Raw genomic sequence first — 23841 nt, 5'->3', positions numbered from 1 at the left:
CAAGAGCGTTGACTGTAACCACTTCCCACGCGGCAAAAACCTACAAAATAATTGAGGTCATTATTTATTCGATCGGGGGGGGGGGGGTTCCGCGCTGACGTCACAGTTGAGACTTAAAAGTGCATCTGTCTTGAGCGTCAAAAATTGATCTCGTAAGCGACGACATCCTTCTGAGTCTTGAAAAAAAATCAATGTAACAGTTTTCCTCTAGCTAAATTGAAGGTAATATAGAGTGGTGGGTACCGCAACGGCAGGACAAACAAAGAGAGAGACGGGGAGAAGAAAAGAAGACAAAAAGTGAGATCATTTGGAGATGAATGGGCAGAGGGATGGATGGATGCAGCCACACGCAGACACATACAAATTGTTGCCCTTTTGACAAATAAAATAATGAAAAAGAATAACCTAATCACGGTGTTCAGGTTCTGACTGATATCTGCACTCGGACCGGGACCGGCTAACTCTGACAGATTGGAGGCGAACCGGTTTCCCCCGTTCAATCGCTCATTCGGCGGCGCCCGGCGTCCCTCTCGTCTCTTTATGCTGCTTTGGGGGAGATGGAGTGGAAATAACAGTGTTGAAGTTATCCAGGTTGATGTCAGTGACACTTCTCTGGTTCTGCCCCGATGAGCCACAGCTGAGGAAACTAAAGCCTGACTTCAAATGAACCAAGGCATACGGCAGCGTATTGATGCCTCAGTGGGAAAAAAAAAAATCGGCTCAGTATCTCGTTATAACGAGAAACCTTTCTCGTTATAACAAGATATTTTTCTCGTTATAACAAGATAACTAGACTCATGGAATGAGACAACTCTGCAACAATCATACAGGGGGGCTTCATGTTACATGGATCCATACCATAAACATATATGAGCACGCACACGTACACGCACACACACACACACACACACACACACACACACACACAAACACACGCACACACACACACACACACACACACAGTAATCTCTTACACACACAGTCACACAAGAAATCAGTATGGTGTTAAGTCTGCAACATATAATGGGATGCTGGATGGTACAAGCTCCACACTGCATCAACAATGAACTGCACAAACATTTCACAATGCTCAGCACTGCAGCCAGCTGGCTAATACAGTCAACTCAACTCATCCTGACTCAGACACAATCAATATCTCGTTATAACGAGAAGTTTCTCGGTATAACGAGATATGTTGGTATGTCATTATAACGAGAAATGTTTCTCGTTATAATGAGATAAGTTGGTATGTCGTAATAATGAGAAAAGATGTCATTATAACGTGAAAATATCTTGTTACAACAAGAAAAAGATCTCGTTATAACGAGATACTGAGCCTATATTTTTCTCCCACTGTGACATCAATACGCTGCCGTAAAGGCTAAATTGCTTTGCCGTATTTTTTTTTTTTTTTTTTTTAGTAAATTAAACAAGAGTTTCTGGAGAGTAACTTCTCTCTCTCTCTCTCTCTCTCTCTCTCTCTCTCTCTCTCTCTCTAGCAATTCAGTTCAATCTGCTCCTGGCATGAATGTTACATGAACAGTATTGCCAAAGCATCTAAATACACTTCATTATTTGCATCAAAATAATAAAGATAAATAACTACTACATGGCAAAAATCAGTTCCATTTGAATGTGTGTGTGTGTGTGTGTGTGTGCGCTGCACTACCTTGTTAATGAAGGATCTGGGTTGTTACTCACTCTCTCTCTCTCTCTCTCTCTCTCTCTCTCTAAGGAATACGTGCATTCTCGCATCACCCTGTGTGTGTGTGTGTGTGTGAGTGTGTTGATCAGGGTTCGACTTGTTGTCTTGGGATGAGCTCCCCTGACAGCAATAAATGTTAAAATTGGGGCGACTGTCACTGAAAATTCTAATAAACCACCATTCTTAATATTAATATTGCTACAAGATAAAACACAATTTAACTCCACATGGAACACAGCAGCCCAATCTCGGCTTGGGTTTCAGATTAGACGTTTAGTCTGATGTGTGTGTGTGTGTGTGTGTGTGTGTGTTCATCTGTCTCACTGCTTCGGCATACACTGTGGTGTGAGCAAAGTTTATAGCAAATCCAGCTGACTGTCACACTTGACTTTATTGCTAAAGCGTCAGTGTGTGTGAGCGACAGCCTGTGTGAGTGCGTGCACCATTGCCATATTGCCACGCAGTAGAGGCGATAATTCAGTATACTGTATATCTTAAAAGGGTATTAAGTACTCTATGACCTTTATTGTTCTCTATCAGCAACTAGCAGGAATTCCAACAACATTAATAGAATGTGTGTGTGTGTGTGTGTGTGTGTGTGTGTGTGGGGGGGGGGTTAGGGGATGAGTTTAAAGCAATATTCCACATAGTTTTAACAAGGGGGTTATATAAACTACTCACCAAGATCAGATGCAGCTGGACGAGTTTGTAGCGTTCATATTTTTACTTCCCATTCATTTGAATGGAGCCACAAAAATAGACTGAAAACTGACATTGAACACGTTGGTGAACAGATTCAACAACAGATCCTGCTTTTAAGACAACAAAGCAGTCTTGGGTCCTGCGTCATTTTGCATTTTTATTCTTCTCTCCTTTACACTAAAATTAGTACTTAAAAATAAAAGTAGATCCGGTCTCCCAAACAGGAACTATCTCTCCCAAATGGTATCCCTCCGCTATCTTCTCATCTATCAATAAAAATGCTATTTGGTGAAATTATGTTCTAAAATGTTGGACCAACAGTCAGTTGAAAATCACAGCAGCAGGATCTGTTGTTGAATCTGTTCACCAACGTGTTAAATGTCAGTTTTCAGTCCATTTAAGTAAGTAAAAATCTGAACGCTACAAACTCGTCCAGCTGCATCTGATCTTGGTGATTAGTTTATATTCTGGTTTTCATGGTGGTCAAGTGCCAAATAACCCCCATGTTAAAACTAAGTGGAATATTGCTTTAAAGTGATAATCGGTGATATATGGTGTGAGTGTTCCATTGCCATTCTCAGTATGTGTCAGTAGTACTGCGATATGCGCATTGACTCCTGATGTAAGCATAATACTACTAGTACAAACCCCCGCCATCTGCTCTAAGAACCAATTTAAAACTCCAACCCTGACTTTGCCACCAGCGCGTTTTGAAGCCAGTGTCTGCTGTGGGGAAACCTGGTTGAAAGCCACAGCAGAATGACTCTCTGTGAGGCCAGTACAAAGCCCGGCCCCACCACGCTGCTGCTGCTGCTGACTCACACACATACACACACACACACACACACACACACACACCTACGGAGATGAGAACGTGAAAGGCACTATAAAGCGAGGCTTCCCCAATCGAATCCGGCGTGATTGTACACGCCGCACTCTGCTCTCTGAGGTGAGCTCACCTTTCTCGCTCAAGGTTAACCCTCACTAGCTGCAAAAGAGATCCCTTTGTGGGTAGAAAGTCAGAGAAGCTGTCTTTATTGTAGTATCTCAGTGGGTGAATCGGGTGCTTTGCTGTGTCTCTCCAGAGCATGAGATCCGTAGCTGCTGGTCAGAGGCCGAGGTAGTCGTATGTGTGACTACCTACAGCGGATTTGATTTCATTAGGGCTCGACTGATAGGCGCTTTCGAAGGCCGATGCCGATATTTTTCAACTGAAGTTGCAGATAGCCGATATTTTGTGTCCATCAATATCTTTAAATTTAAATATCTTTAAAGGTCTCATATCGTGTAAAACTGGATTTCCCTTGCCTCTTTGATTATAAAGGAGTTGGATGTGCAATCTAAACATGGTGAAAGTATCAAAACGCACGGTCCCCAACTAAATCCACACAATCCATATTAGAAAAGCGAGCCTCTAAACGAGCCGTTTGGACTTCCGTAACTTTGTGGCGTCACAAAGGTTCGCTCATTATCATTTTTGTAAGAAATAATAGACTAACAAAGTGTTTTTTTCAAAGCGGTTGAGCGCTTGTCATTGTTTATTACCGGAGAGTTTTCCCTACCTGTAGCTGCCGGGCTGCAGTGTCTCACGTTTGAAACGGTTAGCCAATCAGAACAGAGGGTCGTTAATATTAATGAGCCTTAAAGACACAGCGACAGAAACAGCCTGTTCTTGGTAAGGCTCAGAGAGATGCTGGAAAATGAATGTGTGGATTGAGAGTGTTTTTGGTACATGACACCACACACACAGCTTTAAATGGACCTCAAGACACAAAATAAAACACTGGAAAGTGGAGAATATGGAACCTCTAAATTGTCATGCCAAAAAAAATCCAAGAATTCAGTGTTTCCCGTCAGGATTTTATTCTTGTCAAGGTGGAAATCAATCATATGACACTAAACCTCTCCATTGAAAGCCGTGGTAATGAAATTCTACAGCAGCTTTTAAACACAGGTCAATTCAATTCAATGGGAAACTATGGGGACATTAATTTACAAAATTCACAATTGAAGAAATAAATGAATAAATAAATGAAAACAATGTCAGGTTTTACAGACTGTTTTTACATGACTGGCCGATATCTCGTTTTTTAACCAAACGCCAGTATCGGCCCCATATATCGGCAAACCGATATATCGGTCTAACCCTAGTTTTCATAGTGTTTTGCTGGCACTGTGAAGTTGGTGAAGCTAGTCTATGGTTTTTTGCTACCGTGTTGACAAAGGCTGTCACAGGACTTCCTCCCAGGGTGCCAGGATTGGCCGTGAAGTCTGTGTTTATTTGCCGCTCCTCTTAAATATCATAATCAGGGTGACTGCATGGGACTCTGAATTTTATGTAAATTGCATATAAGCCGATTACAAGCGAGGCAGTTCTGCTGTAAACATTATTTATTTTATGGACTTCCAATTTTCCCGACCAGATGCGATAAAGGGAGAATAATATTATGTCCATAATCATTGCTTTGCATTATTGTTGTATTATGAAGACATTTCTCATGTCACACAAGGTAAATAGCTTTTCTCCCAGAAGCACACTGTGAGTTTGTCCTCCATGTAAGAGGGATGGAGATGAGATGAGATGGATGGTTGGTTTGTGTGGCAGTCCCATTAGCTTTAGCCGTTATAGTACAGTCCTTCTGCATTCTTCCATGAAGGAAAAGGTGTTTTTTAAATGGTTTATGGTTATTGAACGTCTCGGGCACCTTGTGTTTTTAAATCTCTCTCCTTGCACGTCCTCAGGTATACTGAGAGATGGAAAGGTGAACAAGCCTTTTGCTTTCTCCTCCTCTCCATTCAAACTCCTCTTTCCTTGCTCTTGACTAGTGCTGCAGACCTTTGTACCGGCAAGAGGGATTTCTTGAACAATGACAGCACCTGATTGGGTAGGGATGCAGAGAGGGAGATGATGTACAAGACAAAGAGACAGAGAGAGACTTAACGCTGCATAAGGCAAGATTTGTGTTAAAATCCAGCCGCCTTATCAGCCTAAATCACAAAGCGGGGCTGCAACAGAGAAGAGCGTCCCATCTGCACTAATTGAGACGCCATAGATTCCCCCAATTTGCCCAAATTAAATTCTGGTGTCAGTATGATCACTGGTGGGAAATCTTCTCCACACAGGAAGTGACAAATCCAAATTTAAGAGTGAAATCCCAAACTGTCTCCTAAACTGCAGCAGAGAAAGCTGGACTCACCAACGTTAGATCTAGCCTCTCTCGTCCCTTTGGTTTCCTTTGGTATAAAGCAGCACAGACCCGTCGGGGCTGTGGCAGTTTACTGACGTCATTTCTGTGTGATGAAGTCCTCAAAAGTCCTTACCTTGTGCTGTCATTTAGGGCCACCAACATGCAGCTTTAAAGTACAGTTAATGTTAATCGCATAAGACAAGAGGCAGGGGTAAGAGTTCAAACAGAGGAAGAAAACAGATAAAAATGCATGTCGAGGTTTCGACTAGCTGACGTAGAAAACAAAGACATTTGGCCCAGATTGAAAAATGTAATAACACTGACAACAAAACGACATCCAAATGCCTGGACTAGGGTCAGACCGATATATAGGTGTGCCCAGAGATGGGCAAAAATACAGTAAACTGTATCTAGATACAAAATACAAATACATGACATTAAATGTAAAATACATTAAATGTATCAAAATAAATTACAAATTGCTGGTGTGAGCAAATGTATTTAATTAAAATACATGTCATTTGTATTTTCAAATACAAAAATATTGAAACAGAAACACTGAACATTTGATCCATACATTATAATTGGCATTTGCCTTTAGGTATCGTTTTCATAAGTAATAAATCAAGCATGAAGCCCCAAACAGCTGCCTTGCATAATAGAAAAAGGAGAAAAAAAACTAAACCTGTTATCTTTTTTGCCTCTTAATGACCATGTTTAATGAACATATTTTTTAACAAGTCGCTGTTTTTTTTGTTTTTTTCTGTTTCTTTTTAGTTGATTTTTTAGTATGTTGTACAATTACGTGCAACTATGAACTTAGATTTCAACAGTTAGCAAATCACTGTTTATGATTTATTGATTGAGCCCACATGGACTTCCATAACAATACTTAGTTACATGGGTGTACAACATAATAGTAAAATCACTGTTTACTCTCTTTCTATTTCTTTTTAGTTGCTTTTGAGTACAACTAATTTTGACTCATGTTGTCACTCCCAGCTGGCGCATGCATCAAGCAAGTCATGTGACACATAGGAACAGTCAAAACAGGGCTGCATCTCAAAACTTGTGGAAATCTAAATATTCAAACTCCCCATTTCATTTAGTCTTACATATTCTAAAAAAAGTAATTTAAGTATTTTAAATACAAAAATTAGGTATCTTGATACTTTTGTTATTTTCACTCAGGTCAAATACAAATTACAAAATTTGTGAGGCTGATATTGGTCTTTTACTGAATATTGAATATTGGCCACTTGTTGTCCACCTCCCATATGATGCAATCTGATTGATTCCATATTAGAATTGATCAATACAACACTGGTTGTCCATGGAAAGAGCTTAACTTTAAGTGACTCCAATGACACATTTTGATCAGATTCCACACAAGTATGAATGAATGTTGTTATTATTATCCTGGGTTTCAGTGTCCCATGATGGTCTAAATGCTGTTTTAGAGGCTTTTCCACCCTGACAAGAATACAATTCTGGGAGACACACTGACTATTATGTTTTTTTAAAGATATTGAATCGGCACAAAATATCGGTATCGGTCGTCCAAAAATATCAGTATGAGTATCGGAACTTTAAAAACCCAGACTGGTCGGATCCCGGCTGGGACGGACGTGAACTTCTGTCCTCGTATTAGACACGATGAGCGAATAAAAGAGTGCGAGGGAGATCCTATCCTCTCCCGGGGGGATGCAGCACCCATAGGCCCTGAAGTGCTGGCACTAAGGACACATTCTCTGGCAGATTAAGCCACTGGCGATAAGAGCATCCCTCCTCCTCCTCTCCTCTGTCTCCCTCTCTCGCGAGTCTCCCTGTCCCACCTCCTCAGCCGTGCCCCGCAATCTGGAAAATTCCAGTTTTAAAAATACTGCAACACTCCCCTTTGTTAGACTAAGCCCTTTTTTGTTCCCTCTCTACCTTATTTATTTTCCTGTCCCCCCCCCCCAAAAAAATAAAAATAACGGTGGCTCCGGGATGAGAGAGCGAGAGAGAAAGAAATAGAAAAAGAAAGAGAGTAAGAGAGAGAGAGGGAGGGAGGGGAATGTAGAAAGAGAGGGAGATACTCGGCACTGTCAGACCGAGCGGGGAGAAGGAGAGGATGGCAGAAAAAGTTTATAAGGCGTAGTTTAGGAGGAAATGCGTGAGAGAAGCCGGGGAATCTGTGGTGGCCAGCTGCAAGAGGGGAGATAGCGGAGAAAGGCTTTTAATTCTCAATCCCCACAGAGCCTTTGAAAATTACCAATCTTCTTATCACAGACGCAGGGCTGCTTATGCAAATTGTTGTGGAGTGGAACGTTTAAACGGAAAATTACTCGACAGCATTTTTTTTTCTCCCCCCCCCCCCAACCCTCCCACTCTCTCTTCTTCTTCCCTCTCCCCCCCTCCCCACCCCTCTCCCCTCTCTCTCTCTCTCGCTCTCCCTCTCTCTCTCTTTTCCACATAGAAAGCCTGTTTTGAGTCTCAGATAAGAAGATGAATTGCTCTCGCCGTGCTTTGAAGCGCGTCAGGATTTAAAGACTCCAGCCTCGGCTCTGGTCTAACGCCGCTGCTCTTGCTTGCCTTTGTAGCGGAAAAACGGGGCGAGAGAAAAAAAAAAGAGAAAAAAAACGAAGAAAAAGCATTTCAAAACAACATAGATTCGGTGCTCCGACACATCGTCACCGCCTGAGGAGACAAGGAGCAAGAAAATATATAAATATCCCCCTAACCCCCCTGCTCTTCACTCTATTTACTTTCATATTTATTTGCTTACCATAGACGACAGTGGTGTTTTTTTTTCCGTCTCTTTTTTATATTGTAATTGACATGGAGGAATAAAGCTCATGTGCTGTGTGTTGAAAATGTCTGAAGCATTTGAAGTCCAAATTATACCACAGGCAATAACAGAAATGAAATAGAAAAATAATGTTGAAAACTAGAGAAATAAGCACTTGAAATTAAAACAAGTGACTCTGAAGTTCTGGGGTTTTTCCTGAGTTTTATGTTCTGTGATCAAGCAGTTTTGATCCCTGCTTCTTTCCTCCTTACTGACTGTATATGAGCGCCTCCTGACTAGTATCTCATTGTTTTACATGTATCATAAACAAAGCTGCTGCTACTCACTTCCCACACAGAATCCACCATTTGATCCAGCTGTCCCTCGAACTGAAAATAACCATACAGTCAAGAGTCTCAGCAGACCCACCAAGCAATTAAACTGTCAGATAACATTCTTAAGAGTCATGAATAAGTTTAATTAAGGTTGGGGACATGAGTAATAATCTGTGTAGAATCTTACTTAATTAATGATTACAATTAAGGTACATAAATAAAACAATATGAACTGGCCCCCAGTTATTTTTTGCTTTCAGGATCTAATAGTTATTTCTGGAAGTGTATTCCTACACAATTAGTTATTTAGTCACATAACTGTCCACAAAGTAGTTTACAAGTAATTCAGTCATGGTTGTAATATGAGGCAAAAGATTTTGTCTGACTATGGCACGAGACGGATCTGAAATCCTGACCCAGCCCACTGGCCATGTTGGTTCATTCCACTCTAACAAGTCAACTGATACACGCAAAGTATCAGCAGTGATTTAGTTTAGATGTCATGTTATATTGCTCGACAAATAGGCTACAATGAGAAGGGAACAGGGTGAAAAGCTTATCCTTTGCTGGCTCATAGCTTTAGCTTACTATTATCACCAGAAACAGGCTAGTTAGTCTAGTCTAGTTTATTTATATAGCCCTTTATCACAAGCATGTCTCAAAGTGCTTTACATAGCATCATACACAGTACAGTTAGTTAGTTAGCTACTATCACATTAGCTATCAGCATAGGTAGAGATAGACAAACCTGTTTTGTCAAGCCACATCGGGGCTAAAGCAGGCTAACGTTAGCTAGCAAACAGCTGAACTGACCAGCAGATTTTCATAGCTAACGTTACTCTTTATTTGCCAAAAGTAAAGTAAGTCTCCACAACATTAATCTATTTAGAAAAAAAAAATAGAATTTACTTTACCTGCTAGCTGCTCAAATTCACTTTCATGCTGCCTTTTTTGTTTCTTTTTTTCATGTCCAGAGGAGGGGGATGATGCCATGCTGTCAAACATTTGCGATAGCATTTTAAAGTCGAGATGAAACGGCATTTCGAGAGTATCTAACTTCCGTATCGTGACGTATTTCCGAGTGAAACAGGAAAGACAGGCGGGACATAACGTTGGGAGGAATTTGATTTGAACGTTGAAAAGTGGGCGTGTCATAACACCCGAAGACACACCGAAGTACCATGCTGTTGCTAGCTAGCTAACTAATGAATCTTAGCCTCTTAGCTCTGTGCGCTAAAAGTTGAAGATTGATTGATGGGTGGATGTCATGATATTATTGGTTGAAATTAGTTACGGGCATGCTTACGTAAGCACACGGCATATTTTGTTTTACAGGAAGAAAACATGATTGAATTTTGATATAAGAATACAATGAAATTGATTTTTGGTATTTTTTTTGGCATATATTGTTAAATAGGTGCACAGTATGACCGGGGATGTGATCTAAAAGGGTTAAAAAGGCATTTTTCATTTCATCTCGTCTTTAACACGGGTGGGTGGGGCCCCATAGACTACTGGGGAGCTGATGGAGTTACATGAAGAATAAACACGTGAATTAACCATTAGGATCTGGAGGATCAATGGCTGTGGAGTCACTAGTAATTCAGGCAATTCACCCTCCAAATGCTCCAAAGGCAATTCACCCTCCTGCCTACTGCCAAATCAACGTATGCGTGTGAACCATAGACTGTAAAAAAAGACGGATGTAGTGAGTGAGACGTCACCCACTGGCTTCTGAAGGGCCGTTTTGAAACCTGGAGACTGTGTTTACGGTCGCTGCCATGTTGACTTTTTTTGGAGCCAGAGCAGCCAAAGCGAGGCGAATGGTGGAGTTCCAGTCTTCCTTAGGGCCGCAGCGCCGCCTACCATTGGCCCGTAATTGCCGACCTGTCGATCACTGGACAGGCAACCTGTCAATCACTAAGCAAACACAATCCGAAACAACCCGTGTTATATCCATTATATCTTGTTAATGCACAGATTATTCTATATAACACAATTATTTTGAAAATCACCATAAGGAGACATATAATCAGAAGTGAAATTAGCTACTGAGACCATAACCTCTTGTGGAAAAATATATTGACTTCATATTTTTAGCGAGAAGTTGGGTTGTGGTCTCATTGATTTGCATGGACGTTTATTTATATGAATATATCGAGGATGATTACGAGTGAGGATTGAGTCTAACATCATTACTAGCATTATACCATACTGTCTAGTGCTTTAACTCCACCCACCTACTGTGTTCTTTCTCCCCACAGAGGCAGATAAGGAAGAGGAAGTGCTACCTCCTGGTGGCTGGAGCCCTCATCCTCACCCTCCTCATCATTATCATTGCTGTTTCGGCAAGAAAATGAGACTCGCTGCTGTGGTAAGGTCTTTCATCATCCAGTTTGATTGATAACATATATGTTGTAGAATTGATCAATACTACACTGGTTGTCTATGGGAAGCACTTTAACCTGAATGGAATCTAATGAGGCATTTTGATTGGATTCCACACAAAATGCAATAATATCTTTATTATTATTATTAGTAACACTGAATACTGTTAAAAAAAAAACTGGATGTTTTTGGTATCGACATGGTTCAATTTGAAGATACTGAATATTGTCAGTGTCAGTATCGGTCAAACCCTATCAAATACCTATCAAAAAATATGCTCTAGCAGATCTCCCACCAAGCAAACACAGGTTTGGGTTCTGTAACTCTGATCTGTAACAACAGCTTTATTCAGAGTGATAGAGATGAGGATGAACACGACACAGTGCAACACACTGCTAACATGATAGTTACACTTGAGCAAGCAATTTGCTGCCTATGCTGTGCCCTTTAGGCAAGTGTGAGGGTAAACAACTTTCTAAATAACCGGTTTCTAGCGCCATCAGGCTTTAAGCAGGGTGATGCCCTATCCCTGACACCGTTTGCCATATATACCGACAATTTAGGTAATTCACCCAAACACATGAAAATCGGAGGGAGGAGTGGTGAAGAGTCTGTGTCTTTTTATATGCAGATCATATTGATCTATTGGCTGAAGCACAGCAGCACTTTCAAAAGATGCTCTTTTACAGGAGCAAGAAACGGAGCAGTTCAGAAACTCTGGAGGATAATGGTAATTTTCAATGCTGTTTTTAGACACAAAAGGCTGAACTAAACAAAGCATTTTCAAAACCTTTGATTTGGAGACAAACACATGAACTTCGTAAAAGGCTCTCCTGTTCTTTCTGAGTCAGCAAGCAGAGCTCTGGGAAGAGTCACAGGTAAAACTGAGAACTTCAGAGATATTTGTTTCTCTGCCTTTACTACTGTGTCTGTCCAGTGTTGGATTATGCAACTGGACTGTATGAATGAATGAATGAATGAAACTTTATTTATATAGCACAAGTCATACATCAAATGCAACTCCAAGTGCTGAACATAAAAAGTGAGAATAAGAGTAAGTTAAAAAAGAACAGGAGTTTAAATGGAAAACATGGAAATGAATAGATAAAATATAATATAATAAAACTAATAATAAAATAAGAAATAAAAAATAACAGTAAAAGTGCAAGTCAAAATAAACACACACTAGATAAAAGCCAGGCTAAAAAGGTGTGTTTTAAGTTTTCTTTTAAAGATATCCACACTCTCTGCCACCCTCAGGTCCTCTGGCAAGCCGTTCCACAGGCTGGGGCCATAGTGGCTAAAAGCGGCCTCGCCGTGGGTCTTAGACCGGACCCTAGGAACAACCAAGAGACAACTACCAGAGGACCTGAGGGATCTAGTGGGTATCTTAAAACCATGTCAGACATGTAGTCGGGAGCGAGACCATTTAGTATTTGTAGACCAATAAAAGAATCTTAAAATCAATTCTAAAACTAACAGGTAGCCAGTGCAGCGATTTTATATAAGTTTGAGTTGATCAATGGCTTTTTTTGGTAGACCAGAAAAGAGAGCATTACAATAGTCCAGCCTACTTGTGATAAAAGCGTGCACTAGTCTCTCAGTATTGGCCTGGGAGAGAAACGGATACACTCTGGCAATATTTTTTAAGTGATAAAAGGCAGATTTGGTTCCGGATGTGGGCATCGAAAATTAAATTGGAATCTATGATGACACCTAGGTTTTTAAACTGGTGCCTGGGACTGAGTGCCAGTGACTTCAATTTAGAGGTCAGTTTCTCTCTCTGTGCCTCTGCTCCAATGACGAGTACCTCTGTTTTGTCCTGGTTGAGCTGAAGGAAGTTCTGAGCCATCCAAGCATTAATGTCTAAAATACACTTATGGAGGGCATCAATAGGAATTGTGTCATCAGGAGACACAGCAATATAGAGTTGAGTGTCATCAGCATAACTGTGAAAATTAATGCCATGTCTCCTGATGACACTGCCAAGGGGCAGCATATACAGACTGAAAAGGACTGGACCTAGGATCGAGCCTTGTGGTATGCCGCAGTTGATGTGATAGTTCTTAGAGGAGTGTTCGTCGAGGGCAACAAAAAATTCTCTACCTGTGAGGTAAGACGTAAACCAGTTAAGAACAGTGCCAGAGAGGCCAACACATTTATGTAGTCTGTCTATAAGAATATTGTGGTCGACTGTATCAAAAGCTGCACTCAGGTCAAGGAGAACAAGGACGGAGAGTTTTTTGGTGTCCAAGTTGATTCTAAGGTCGTTCACAACCTTTACCAAGGCCGTTTCTATGCTGTGGTGGGCCCGGAAACCTGACTGAAATTTTTCAAAAATGCAGTTTGAAGTAAGAAAATCATTTAACTGCTTAAAAACTGATTTCTCTAAAATTTTGCTTAAAAAAGGAAGATTAGAAATTGGTCTAAAATTGCTGAGGACTGATGAGTCAAGGTTGTTTTTCTTCAGGAGGGGTTTCACCATAGCAGTCTTAAGTGTGGTTGGAAAAACACCTGTCTGTAAAGAATAGTTAATGATTGCTTGGATGTCATCTGACAAACAGTTAAAAATTGTTTTAAAAAAGGTGGTGGGGATAGGATCAAGAGGGCAAGTGGAGGGCTTAAGCTGTGATACTACCTTCATAAGCATTTCAGCGTCAACCAGGGCAAAAGACTCTAGGGTTGTCTCACATAGTGAGGTGGGGGATTCAAAGGTATCGCTCCTTAGCTGAGCATACCAGACCTGATGGTGGTTATCTTATCCCTGAAGTATGCTGCAAACTCTTCACATCTGGATGAGGAAAAAAGATCACCAGAGTCTAAGGGGACAGGGTTAATCAGACTGTCAATTGTTGAGACGAGGGTTTTTGGATTGTTCTGATTATCACTGATCAGTTTGGAGAAATGAGCTTGTCTAGCTTTTCTAATTGCCTTATTGTACACACCAAGATGCTCACAGAAAATGTCATGGTGGACATGTAATTTAGACTTTCTCCACTTCCATTCTGCCACACGACAGTTTCTCTTTAACTTAGCAATTTCGTCAGTTTTCCAGGGGGCTCTCTGTTTGGGGTTGGCCTTTTTTTTGTTTGACAGGGGCAACAGTGTCAATAGTTGTCCTTAGTTTGTTATTTAGGTGATTTACCAGATCATCACATGAGGAGGGTAGAATAACTGCTGGTGTATTTTCTAAACAGGTCATGAAATTTGCAGCAACCTCAGGGGTAAGACACCGTTTTTTAACAAGGCGTTCTGTGTTTTCCTGTGCTGTGCAGGCTATAGCCGAAAAGAATACACAATAATGATCAGACATAGCCATGTCAACAATGGAGGATACATCAACAGTAAGTCCATGTGTTATCACCAGATCTAAGGTGTGGCCGTGGCTATGGGTGGGTCCAGTGACATGCTGAGTAAAATCCATATAGTTCAGAATATTTAAAAATTCAATGGCTTTGGAATCTGACTTTTTATCTACATGTAGGTTAAAATCACCTATGATAATGCTTTTATCATGATTGCTGTGGATAATAGATAGGAATTCTGCAAAGTCGGCTAGGAAGAGGGGGCATTGCTTGGGAGGCCTGTATAAAGTTACTGCCCGCACAGGAGGCCGACACCTGAGTATAATGGCATGATGCTCAAATGAATAAAAGTCTCCCAAAGATATGTCCCTGCCGGCAAGAGCAGCTGAGAATATAGTTGCGGTCCCACCGCCCTTTTTCCCTTGTCTACAGGAGTGGGAGGAACTATAGTTCGGGGGAGAGGCCTCAATAAGAGCGGCTGGTCCATCAGTGCTGAGCCAGGTTTCGGTTAAAAACATACAGTCCAGGTTGCGCTCAGTAATAAGGTCATTAATAAGAAATGTCTTATTGGAAAGTGAACGTACATTAAAAAGTGCCATACTCAATTGTACAATTGTACACAAATTTGTGTACAATCAACCTTAAATGGTAGCATCCTTAAGAAGAGTATAGGGGCATACTGTCCAGGAGCATATTTGAGTTATGCAGGCAAAAGTATTTTGGGCAAGTGACAATTGATTGAGTTAATACAGGGTCAGATGAAAAAGAATACATTTTAAAAGAAAAAAACTTGACAATGTGATATTGACAATGTGAACCGCTATTGGTAGTTTCATCACAAAAATATTGGCATTAGTATCGACCAGAGGTGGGGACTCGAGTCACATGACTTGGAGTCTAGTCAGACTTGAGTCACAGTTTGAATTGCTTGAGACTTGACTTGATGCATGAAGAAAATACTTGACTTGACTAGGGTTCTGGTGACTTGGGACTTTACTTTGACTTGTACTTTGATGACTTGAAAAGGTTTCTAAAGTCTTGACTTGAGATCTTGTGTTTGTGTAAATGACTTAGAATGAAAGTGATGAGATTTGTTCCAGCAGACGAATAAATTAAATTAAATTAAATTCTGTTTTCTGAATTTGTATGGAATGATTGAATTTATTGTAGTTGGAACTGAGAAATCAAACTCATGATGCTCTTACCAAGATTGATTTGTTCTGAATTGACTTGGTGTTCTATATTTAGACTTGGGACTTGACTTGAGACTTGTGCCTCAAGACTTGAGACTGACTTGGGACTTGAGCAAAGTTGACTTGGTCACACCTCTGGTATCGGCATGCCACAAAAATAATAATTCATTCATTCATATACTTACAGCATATCCAACAGGATAACAATTTAAATGTGACATTATATGTATATGGATGGGTAGTTGGACGGATTTATAGATAGATTCCACTTTTCCTGTTGGATGTATTACCAGCTTTATCAGTCAAACATTTGGAAACTGTCCACCACGCCCACGGCTCAACTGTCTGCTACCAAGGCAAGAACGCTTCATTTCTCAGCACTTCTTCCTTTTCCACCAGTGAGGGTGATGAACAGAAACGCATATTGCCACATGTCCAGTGATGGAGTGGTAAATTAAAAGAAGGGTGAACTTTGGCCTCCGCTTGGTGATCATCATCAAGGCAAACATCCGCCAATCTGAACGAAAATCAATTATAATTTCAGTGAAGCATTCATTTATCCTCACTAAAACTTACATCCGTGTGATACTACTTTAGTCTAAATTAACCTCATAAAGTTTTAATTCAGGCTAAAAAGGTGGTAAACTCTATTCCTTAGATAATAAGGTGGACAAACGGAGTTGTGGTGGTTTTGCATGTGTCGCCTGCTCTGCACTTCCCTAAACTGCAGTACAACACTGATGCCTAACTTACATTTTGGCCTCGTATTACTCCAGAGCTACCTAAAGACAAACAACATCATTTTTTCTCTTACTTGACGTTCAATACAAGATGTCTTTGCTTGCATAAGGCATCGATCTTCACCTATTTTCCACCAGTGGGAGGAAATTGGAAATCTTGCAGAATAAAGCATTCTATTCATAAAATGGCAAGACAAATCAATGCTCCCATGGGGTCTAGCCCATGTTGAGGCTCAGCAGTTGGTATTCCACGGGCAGTCTACAATGAAGTGGCTAGACATCACTAGTTACCGCAGCAAGACAGTCTCATTTCTATAAAAGAAACAGGGCATTATGAAGTCCTGTCCAGGCTCTTGTACTTTCACAAAAGTTTAGGCTATTCACACATTTTCAAAGAAAAACCATATTGATATTCACCTGCGGTACCGCAAAGCATTTCTGAAATCCAGACCCAACAGAGCGCTCACACAAATGTAGGTACATTTTCTTTTTTTTTGCAATTTACCATCAAAATTAGTATCTGTGTGTGTGTGTGTATTTGTGTGTGCGCATGTGACTGGTGTGTGTGTCCATTGGATAATGTAATTGAATCGTGTTAATACTTGAATAATTCATTCTACAGTGTGACAAAATGTCCGATATGAAACTTTTTATTATGTTAATATCTTGGTTATTGAATCCTCGTTGGCAGATAGACTTCCGCAAGAATCCTCCCTCTACTTTATCTGCTCAGATCTCAGATTAGTAGCTCTTCTTGTTTATGGAGCGAGACCAAATCTTTGTTTTAGCAGATGAAGCAGGATTACTAAACAGTCCGTGTGTGTGTGTGCGTGTGTGTGTGTGTGTGTGTGTGTGTGTGTATGTGCATGTGTCTGTGAGTGTAAGAGAATAACTATCCTCACCCCAGTTGGAGAGAAATAATTTGATATTTGGGTTTTAACAGAAGCGACTGGGTTTGTGCCACAGAGAGTCATATGCACGGCAAAGTCACCAAGTTCTTGTACCGCAGATCTAAATGAACACACTTGGCTTCGACACTGTCAGCCAGACAAGTAAAACAACACAGTTTTACTGAAATGGCTGCCCAACAATTTTATCATTAAATAATTTTAGCCCCAGAAATATCAGAGTAAACTAACTTGCTCTCTTCTATAAAACTTATATTCGCCAAAGTAAATATTTTACTGCATGAAATATCTTAATAACCTTTTCACCTTAAATCATGTATGAAACAATTGCAAACACAACAGTAAAAACACAGCCGCTGTTAATTCATGCTCAATGAAAAGTTTCGAAATAAGGCTTCACCATTCACAGTAGGAAAGACAGATGGAGACAGAAATAGCATAGATACACACTAAGCCATCTGGCTGTTTGTGGGTACAGCTGACTTGTTTGTTTCCTACCTGTAAATGGGGTGATGAGAACACAGACACAAAAAATCAACCAAGTGTCCTCGGCAGATCATTGACTCCAGTGCTCCCTGCTAACACTTTAGCATACACTGTGTTGAGTGATAGTGGGCTCCCATGCTAACACTGTAGCATACACAATCCCCCCGTCCCATTATGGCCCCTAAACTACGGTGACCAGACGTCCCGGTTTGTCCGGGATTGTCCCGGTTTCAAGATGGGTGTCCCGAGTCCCGACAAATATCTGTAAAACACTAAAATGTCCGGTTTTCAACATTCACTACCAAATTGTCCCGGTTTTCACCACAATTAAAATAATAATAATAGTATTATACTTGTTTTCAGCGCTTACATAGACGTTTATCATGTTCTGTCCCGTTCATTATTACCTAACCCAATCAAAAAACATAAACAATGCACCACGCGTCTGAATTCAACACTGATTTGTCTGTATGTGTGTCAATCAATCAATGTGTCGTTGTCAAGGCTGTTGCTAGCCTATGACGCTTGTGGCTCTGTCTGACAGAATCTGTCAGTACGCTAACGGTTAGCTGTCATGCCGAGGAGAAAGTCGCTCTTTTCTAAAGACCTCCAGAAGGCTTACTCTTTTCTTCGTGAAGTAGCCGGCAACGAAAATGCTGCGTTCTGCACACACTGCAAGAGTACATTTTCGGTCGCGCATGGTGGAAATGCCGACATACAAGATCATATTAAGACGGCCAAACATAAGCGGTGGCTACAAGCTAGTAGTAGCACCGTTGCGACCTACTTCAGCGGGGCAAACGGCGGTGACAGTGATCTGAAACTGGCAGCTCAGGAGGGGACCTTTGCTTAACGTTACCATCTGGTGAAACACAACCAGAGCTGAAAGGTATCTGACAATCAAAAAATATGTTATATTACACCAGTGCAATCCTTGTGTTTTGTGTTTACTAGTGTTATTATACAGTTTTCAAATAAACTATGTTTTGGTGGATTTTTGGAGATCATTTTTCGTTTGCTGAGGCGCTGTCCATGGTGTTGAAAGGTGCAGTCACTAGCTGTGCTAAGCGCTGAAATAATTGTCCCCCTTCCTGATGAAAACGCCTATGGTGCGTGCATAAGCGCATACATGTGCGCGTGCATGAACGTGCGGTACACCTAAGGGTCCCGGTTTGGGGGTTTGAAAATGTGGTCACCCTACCCTAAACGCTCTGCCAAAACACTAACCCTCAGATTGCAGATAAGGCTCTGACACAAACACACTAACAATATTAATAAAATACATGTACCTCAATCTGATATGCGCCAATGATGCGACACAGGCATCTTCTTCTTGCTAGGCACCGCTAACATACGCTGCAACTGTGGCAGCTGGTTGGAGACATGCCATGCCAACAGGAGGTGATGATAGAGGCAAGTGCGTCCCGGAGCTGTTGCAATTCATACCCCCTCTCACCTCAGTGGCACCTACTGATACATTAGCCTACTTCTAATAGGCTAATTGCACAAGATGGCAATTCTAGCCAATGAATGTAAACAATGCTAGCTAGCTAGTTTAACACATTTACAGCGTAGCTTTCCAGTGTTTTTTTTACACTAGCTTGGCACTCTGACTATTTAAAAGCGGCCCTTACCCCCTCCCATTCCTGAAAATCTTCGCAGCATGGCGGAATTGATGAAGCGAGGGAGTAAATTTAGCAAACTAGTAAATTTGCTACCTATCTCTTCACTTGTCATTGTTTGTCCTACACATAACCTTCGGCGGGAGAAAGAAACACTCAGCTGTTCAGTACTGCAGTCAGTTTGTGTGTTTTGAGTTCATTCCTACCATTTTACAGCCTGTTGACAGCAGGTATGACCAAATATGTTCAAACGATCATGGCTAACACCATGAAACGATTAAAAAACGACACACAAATAAAGTTCACAAACCTTTTAACAACATTCCAAAAACACATAGTTTCAATGGGTGTGTATGAGCTGGCAACAAGCGTGTTTGTCGACGCTGTTTTTTTTGTCATTGCGACTGAACAGACATCCAGCCAGACAGAGTGCATATAAAGTGAGTGAAAGAGAGAGGGAGAACAGAGGCAGGAGAGGCAGAGAGGAGAATAGCAAGTGCCATACATCAGTTTAATGAGAGTGACGATGACAGAAATAACTGGGGAGCCACTTCTGCTCTCAAATCAATAGCCTGGCTCTTTATGGCACTCTAAATAATGCAATAACTGCACCCTGACACTTATTCCTGCGAATTATGTTACCGGCACTGCCCTCACATCTTGTTTACAGAGTCATTTGGGGAGTGAGATTTCTCAATATGCATGTCAGCGCCATGTGCTAACTGCACTCTGTCTATTGTGTTGGAGCTGCTAAAAACAAGGTTGCCCGCTCTCATCAAACAGCAGCAGACAGTAGAAAACAAGGCTGTCACCAGTGTACGGGATAAAGTAATAATCCAGTACATTTTCACTTAAAGTTGCATTTTGCTGCTCTCTATCGCCTATTGATATCACACAATAGCGATTCAACCTATAGCCAGTTCATGAAAGCTTTTTGGAAAAATCCTTTGGCGCGCACGAAGTGATGCGTTTTACATTTCCAGTTTGTTTGGAATAAATAGAAGAAGAACTGGGTAGTTAGCATGAGCAGCGACATGGCTGAAAAGACAAAGAAAGAGCGCCACCTACAGAAACTCAAACTTCATCAACAGAAAAAGCTGTTGTTGCTCCTAACTTGGTGTTATGTTTATTTGATGTCTTTATGCTTTATACTGTTTTATGTTGTGTGTCTGTAACCTTTATGTCTGTCATTGATGCTGCTTTTTGTGGCTACGGCCCTCTTGTAAAAGAGATCTTGTATCTCAATGAGGCTTTCCTGGTCAAAAAATGGTTAAATAAATAAAAAATACATTCTCTGACTGGGCAATCACTAAAGTGCAGAGAGATCAACAGAATAAAAAAAGGCTCATCTGAGCAGTAATAACTGTCCATGGGTTGCAGAGTTTGCTCTTGAAATAGACTCATAATGATACATTCCATTAATGACAGAAATCAGGGGGTGCTGTGCGTGGGTTTAACACAGCGTCCACTCCAATGAGGCCAAAGATTTGACAGGCTGCATGCCTGGCTTCCCACAAAGCACCACAGATAGGAGGATAATGGGTGAACCTCTGGATCTGTGATCTGTGATAAAGGGAACTGTGACTTCAAATAGGGTATACACTCTCTTTCTTTCTCTCACTCACACTCACACATAACACATGCACACTGCAAAAATGCCCATCTTACAAGGCCATTACTCTAGTACTGAGTCTTCAAATCAATTCAAGAGAAAGCAAAATCTGCCAATGGAGTGACATAATTCCACTTTCAATGCAAATTGACTTGTTTAAAGAATTTTCTTTTTTGTCTTATTTTAAGACACTAAAGGTGTCTTTAAAGAAAAGAAGCTAGTAAGACTCAGTGCTAGACTAAATGGCTTGTTCAGGACGACAACATGTCTTGACATAATCTGAACAGTGTCACTGAGGTACAAATTGGGAACCAATCAGCTTTCAATGTGGGTGTTAATTTGCATTCTTTTCCTGTCTTTTCTTATATTTTTCATGAATAAATATAAACCATAATTTGAAAAACTTTAGATAGTTTGTAACATTTATATTATTTTTCACAATGAAATTTAATACTGTAAACAATTAATATTTAATCGGTTCTGACTGACTGTACTAATTCTGACTTAATTTTCAGCATATTACAGCAATTATTTGGTGGTATAGGTCTACCTGCTAGTTATCCTGCTAACCACTTGACTAGCCTATAGATATATTAATGGTACAGCACAGTAGTACAGAAATTTCTCCCATTTTAGTGGCTTCCCAGTACAGTGGAGCAGTTTTCACTATGAAGACATCCTGAACATTTCTAGAGCCCTCCTAATGGGATATCAATGTTAGCTTCTGTAAGTCAATCAGTGATTTATAATAATTCTCCAGACCTCTGTGAAGCTTTGGCTAATGTTCATCTAATTGGTAGGAGTCCAGTAATATATGATTTGTGACAGCCAATGTTTCTTGGAAAAATAAAGAAAAAGATCAGTAATGTCATGTTCAAGGACTTTAAGGCCTCAGAAAAAACATCAGCAAATGCCAGCCAACATGTTGGTAGCTGGTCTCATTATGACTGACATTGAACTTCAGGCATGCAAACTTGTCACCTTTCGGAAAAATTTGCCGTTTTGAATCCAAAATAGGCCACTTATGTGATTCGTGCAGATCCGATGAGAAATAATAATAAAAAAAAAAAAAGAGGTCTAATGATCACAGCGCTTCCCACACACAGCGTAGCCCCCCTCCCTCTGCTGCGAGCGGAGACTGTAGGTTATATATTGATTTGGAAATTAGCATATGACGTCATCCGGCGACTTCTAGCGACTTTTTGAGCAGCCAATAGCTACTTTCCTTGGAAACAAGTTGGCAACACTGGTATAATTGTAATTAGTTGTGTACCTGGTGGGGCTGCCCTTTGTTAATTTTCTTTGTAAATGTGAGCATATCATATGTAAAGGTACATTTGCACTTAATAAATTAATACTTTGTACTTTATTTTGCTCAATCTTGTAATTCTGTTAGCTTGTGACCAGCACCAGAGTAATCCTAAAAGTCATCAGAAATGAGCATTTAGTAGCTTATTTTTCAAAAAAAAAATTCTCTGCTCACGCATCCTTCTCACCTTTTTCGTCCCTAACCAGTTTGCATGCCAGAAATTATACCAAGAGAGAACAGATCTTTCAGAGAAACCACGTTGCATTCTTTGAATATTTGGATCAGTGAAGACAGGCAGAGAGTGGACAGAGCTTTCAAAAGAACTCACTATTTTCTGCAATGCAGCATTTGGGAGACTGGGTTTCATTTATTTATCTGAATTTCCTTTTATTTCACTTTTGATTGCACATGGTTTTCAGAATCTACAGAAAAATATATCTTAACTAATCACCCAGTGGCACATTAACCAAATGCTGTGTGCTGCATACTGTGCAACATGGCATTGCATGGCAGATTGCCTCTTACTGAGGAGAACAGACAGGGAGACGTGGAAGTACACACAGATGAAGATGAAGAGGATGATATTCCTCCCATAGAAATGAAAGGCACACTGGGGGTGGAGAAGGTCAGGGCTTTCTATTCTCTCATCACTGTTTTGTTTTACCAATTACCTTGGAATAATGAAAAGGAAAAAGATGAATGGTTCCCTTTTTTCCAAACGGAGTAAAGGACAAAGTTCTTAATTTTTCATATTTATTTCAATTAAAATCCTCACAGATTTTCTCTGGGGTCTGGTGTCACAGTCATCATTTAGATATATTCTTTAAAGGCCAACTTGGCATCTTTTTTTGTATTCAATGCACTGTTTTTTTTAAATCAGGCTTTTTGAAAATGAGACATTATAACCATGAAGGATGTCTTCATAGTGTCATCTACGCATTTCTATGTCTCACTGGTTGAGAATTAGAAACTTCTTTTCCTTCCACCTGATGCAATGTTACAGCTGATGGACCATTACAATATGGAGGACCAGATTAGCCAATATAAAATAAATAAATAAATGCTTGATAAATAAATGCATACATAAGTAAATAAATGTACACAGAAATTATATATAGATTATTTCCCTATTTATTTGCATCCCTAATTATTTATTTCAGTATTTTTTTTATTTCCCAATTTATTCATTTCTGTATTTACTTATTTTCTTATTTATTCATTTTTGTATTTTTTTAATTTCTGTCCATATGATAATGACGGAACTGTCAATATACTGTACGTCACGGTGTCACATCCAACTCATTGGTTGATTGATGTCAGTGCATAAATCGATTGTACTTGCCTTGCTCCCCCACCGGTTGCTAGACTACATTAGTAATGGCATACAGGCAAGCGATAGCCAGAGATCTGCGACTCTTGTCTAACAGAGCTGGAAATGCTAGTCCAGGTTATACTCTTTTGTGTGGAGGCACTGGCTGACAGTTTGGTCCAGTTAGATGCTACTACTGACACAGAGGCTGACCTGTAGTGTTCCACAGTTTGGAGGGAGTGGCTCAACCGGTAGAGATCTTGCCAGCC

General features: G+C 40.4%; 1 protein-coding gene across 1 annotated transcript in view; it reads left to right on the top strand.

Annotated features, from left to right (window-relative positions):
* Positions 1–23841, top strand: part of tsnare1 (T-SNARE Domain Containing 1) — a 119922-nt gene that overhangs the window by 73817 nt on the left and 22264 nt on the right. Inside the window, exon 11 of the mRNA XM_078287240.1 lies at positions 10965–11074. Coding sequence (XP_078143366.1) covers positions 10965–11060 — 96 coding nt within the window. The 3' untranslated portion in view covers positions 11061–11074. The remainder of the gene's footprint in view (positions 1–10964; positions 11075–23841) is intronic.

The sequence above is a fragment of the Centroberyx gerrardi genome, chromosome 12, assembly GCF_048128805.1.
Source record: "Centroberyx gerrardi isolate f3 chromosome 12, fCenGer3.hap1.cur.20231027, whole genome shotgun sequence".
Classification (NCBI taxonomy): Eukaryota; Metazoa; Chordata; class Actinopteri; order Beryciformes; family Berycidae; genus Centroberyx; species Centroberyx gerrardi.
Note: the sequence above shows the minus strand (reverse complement) of the source record. Positions and strands in the feature narration are given on the sequence as shown.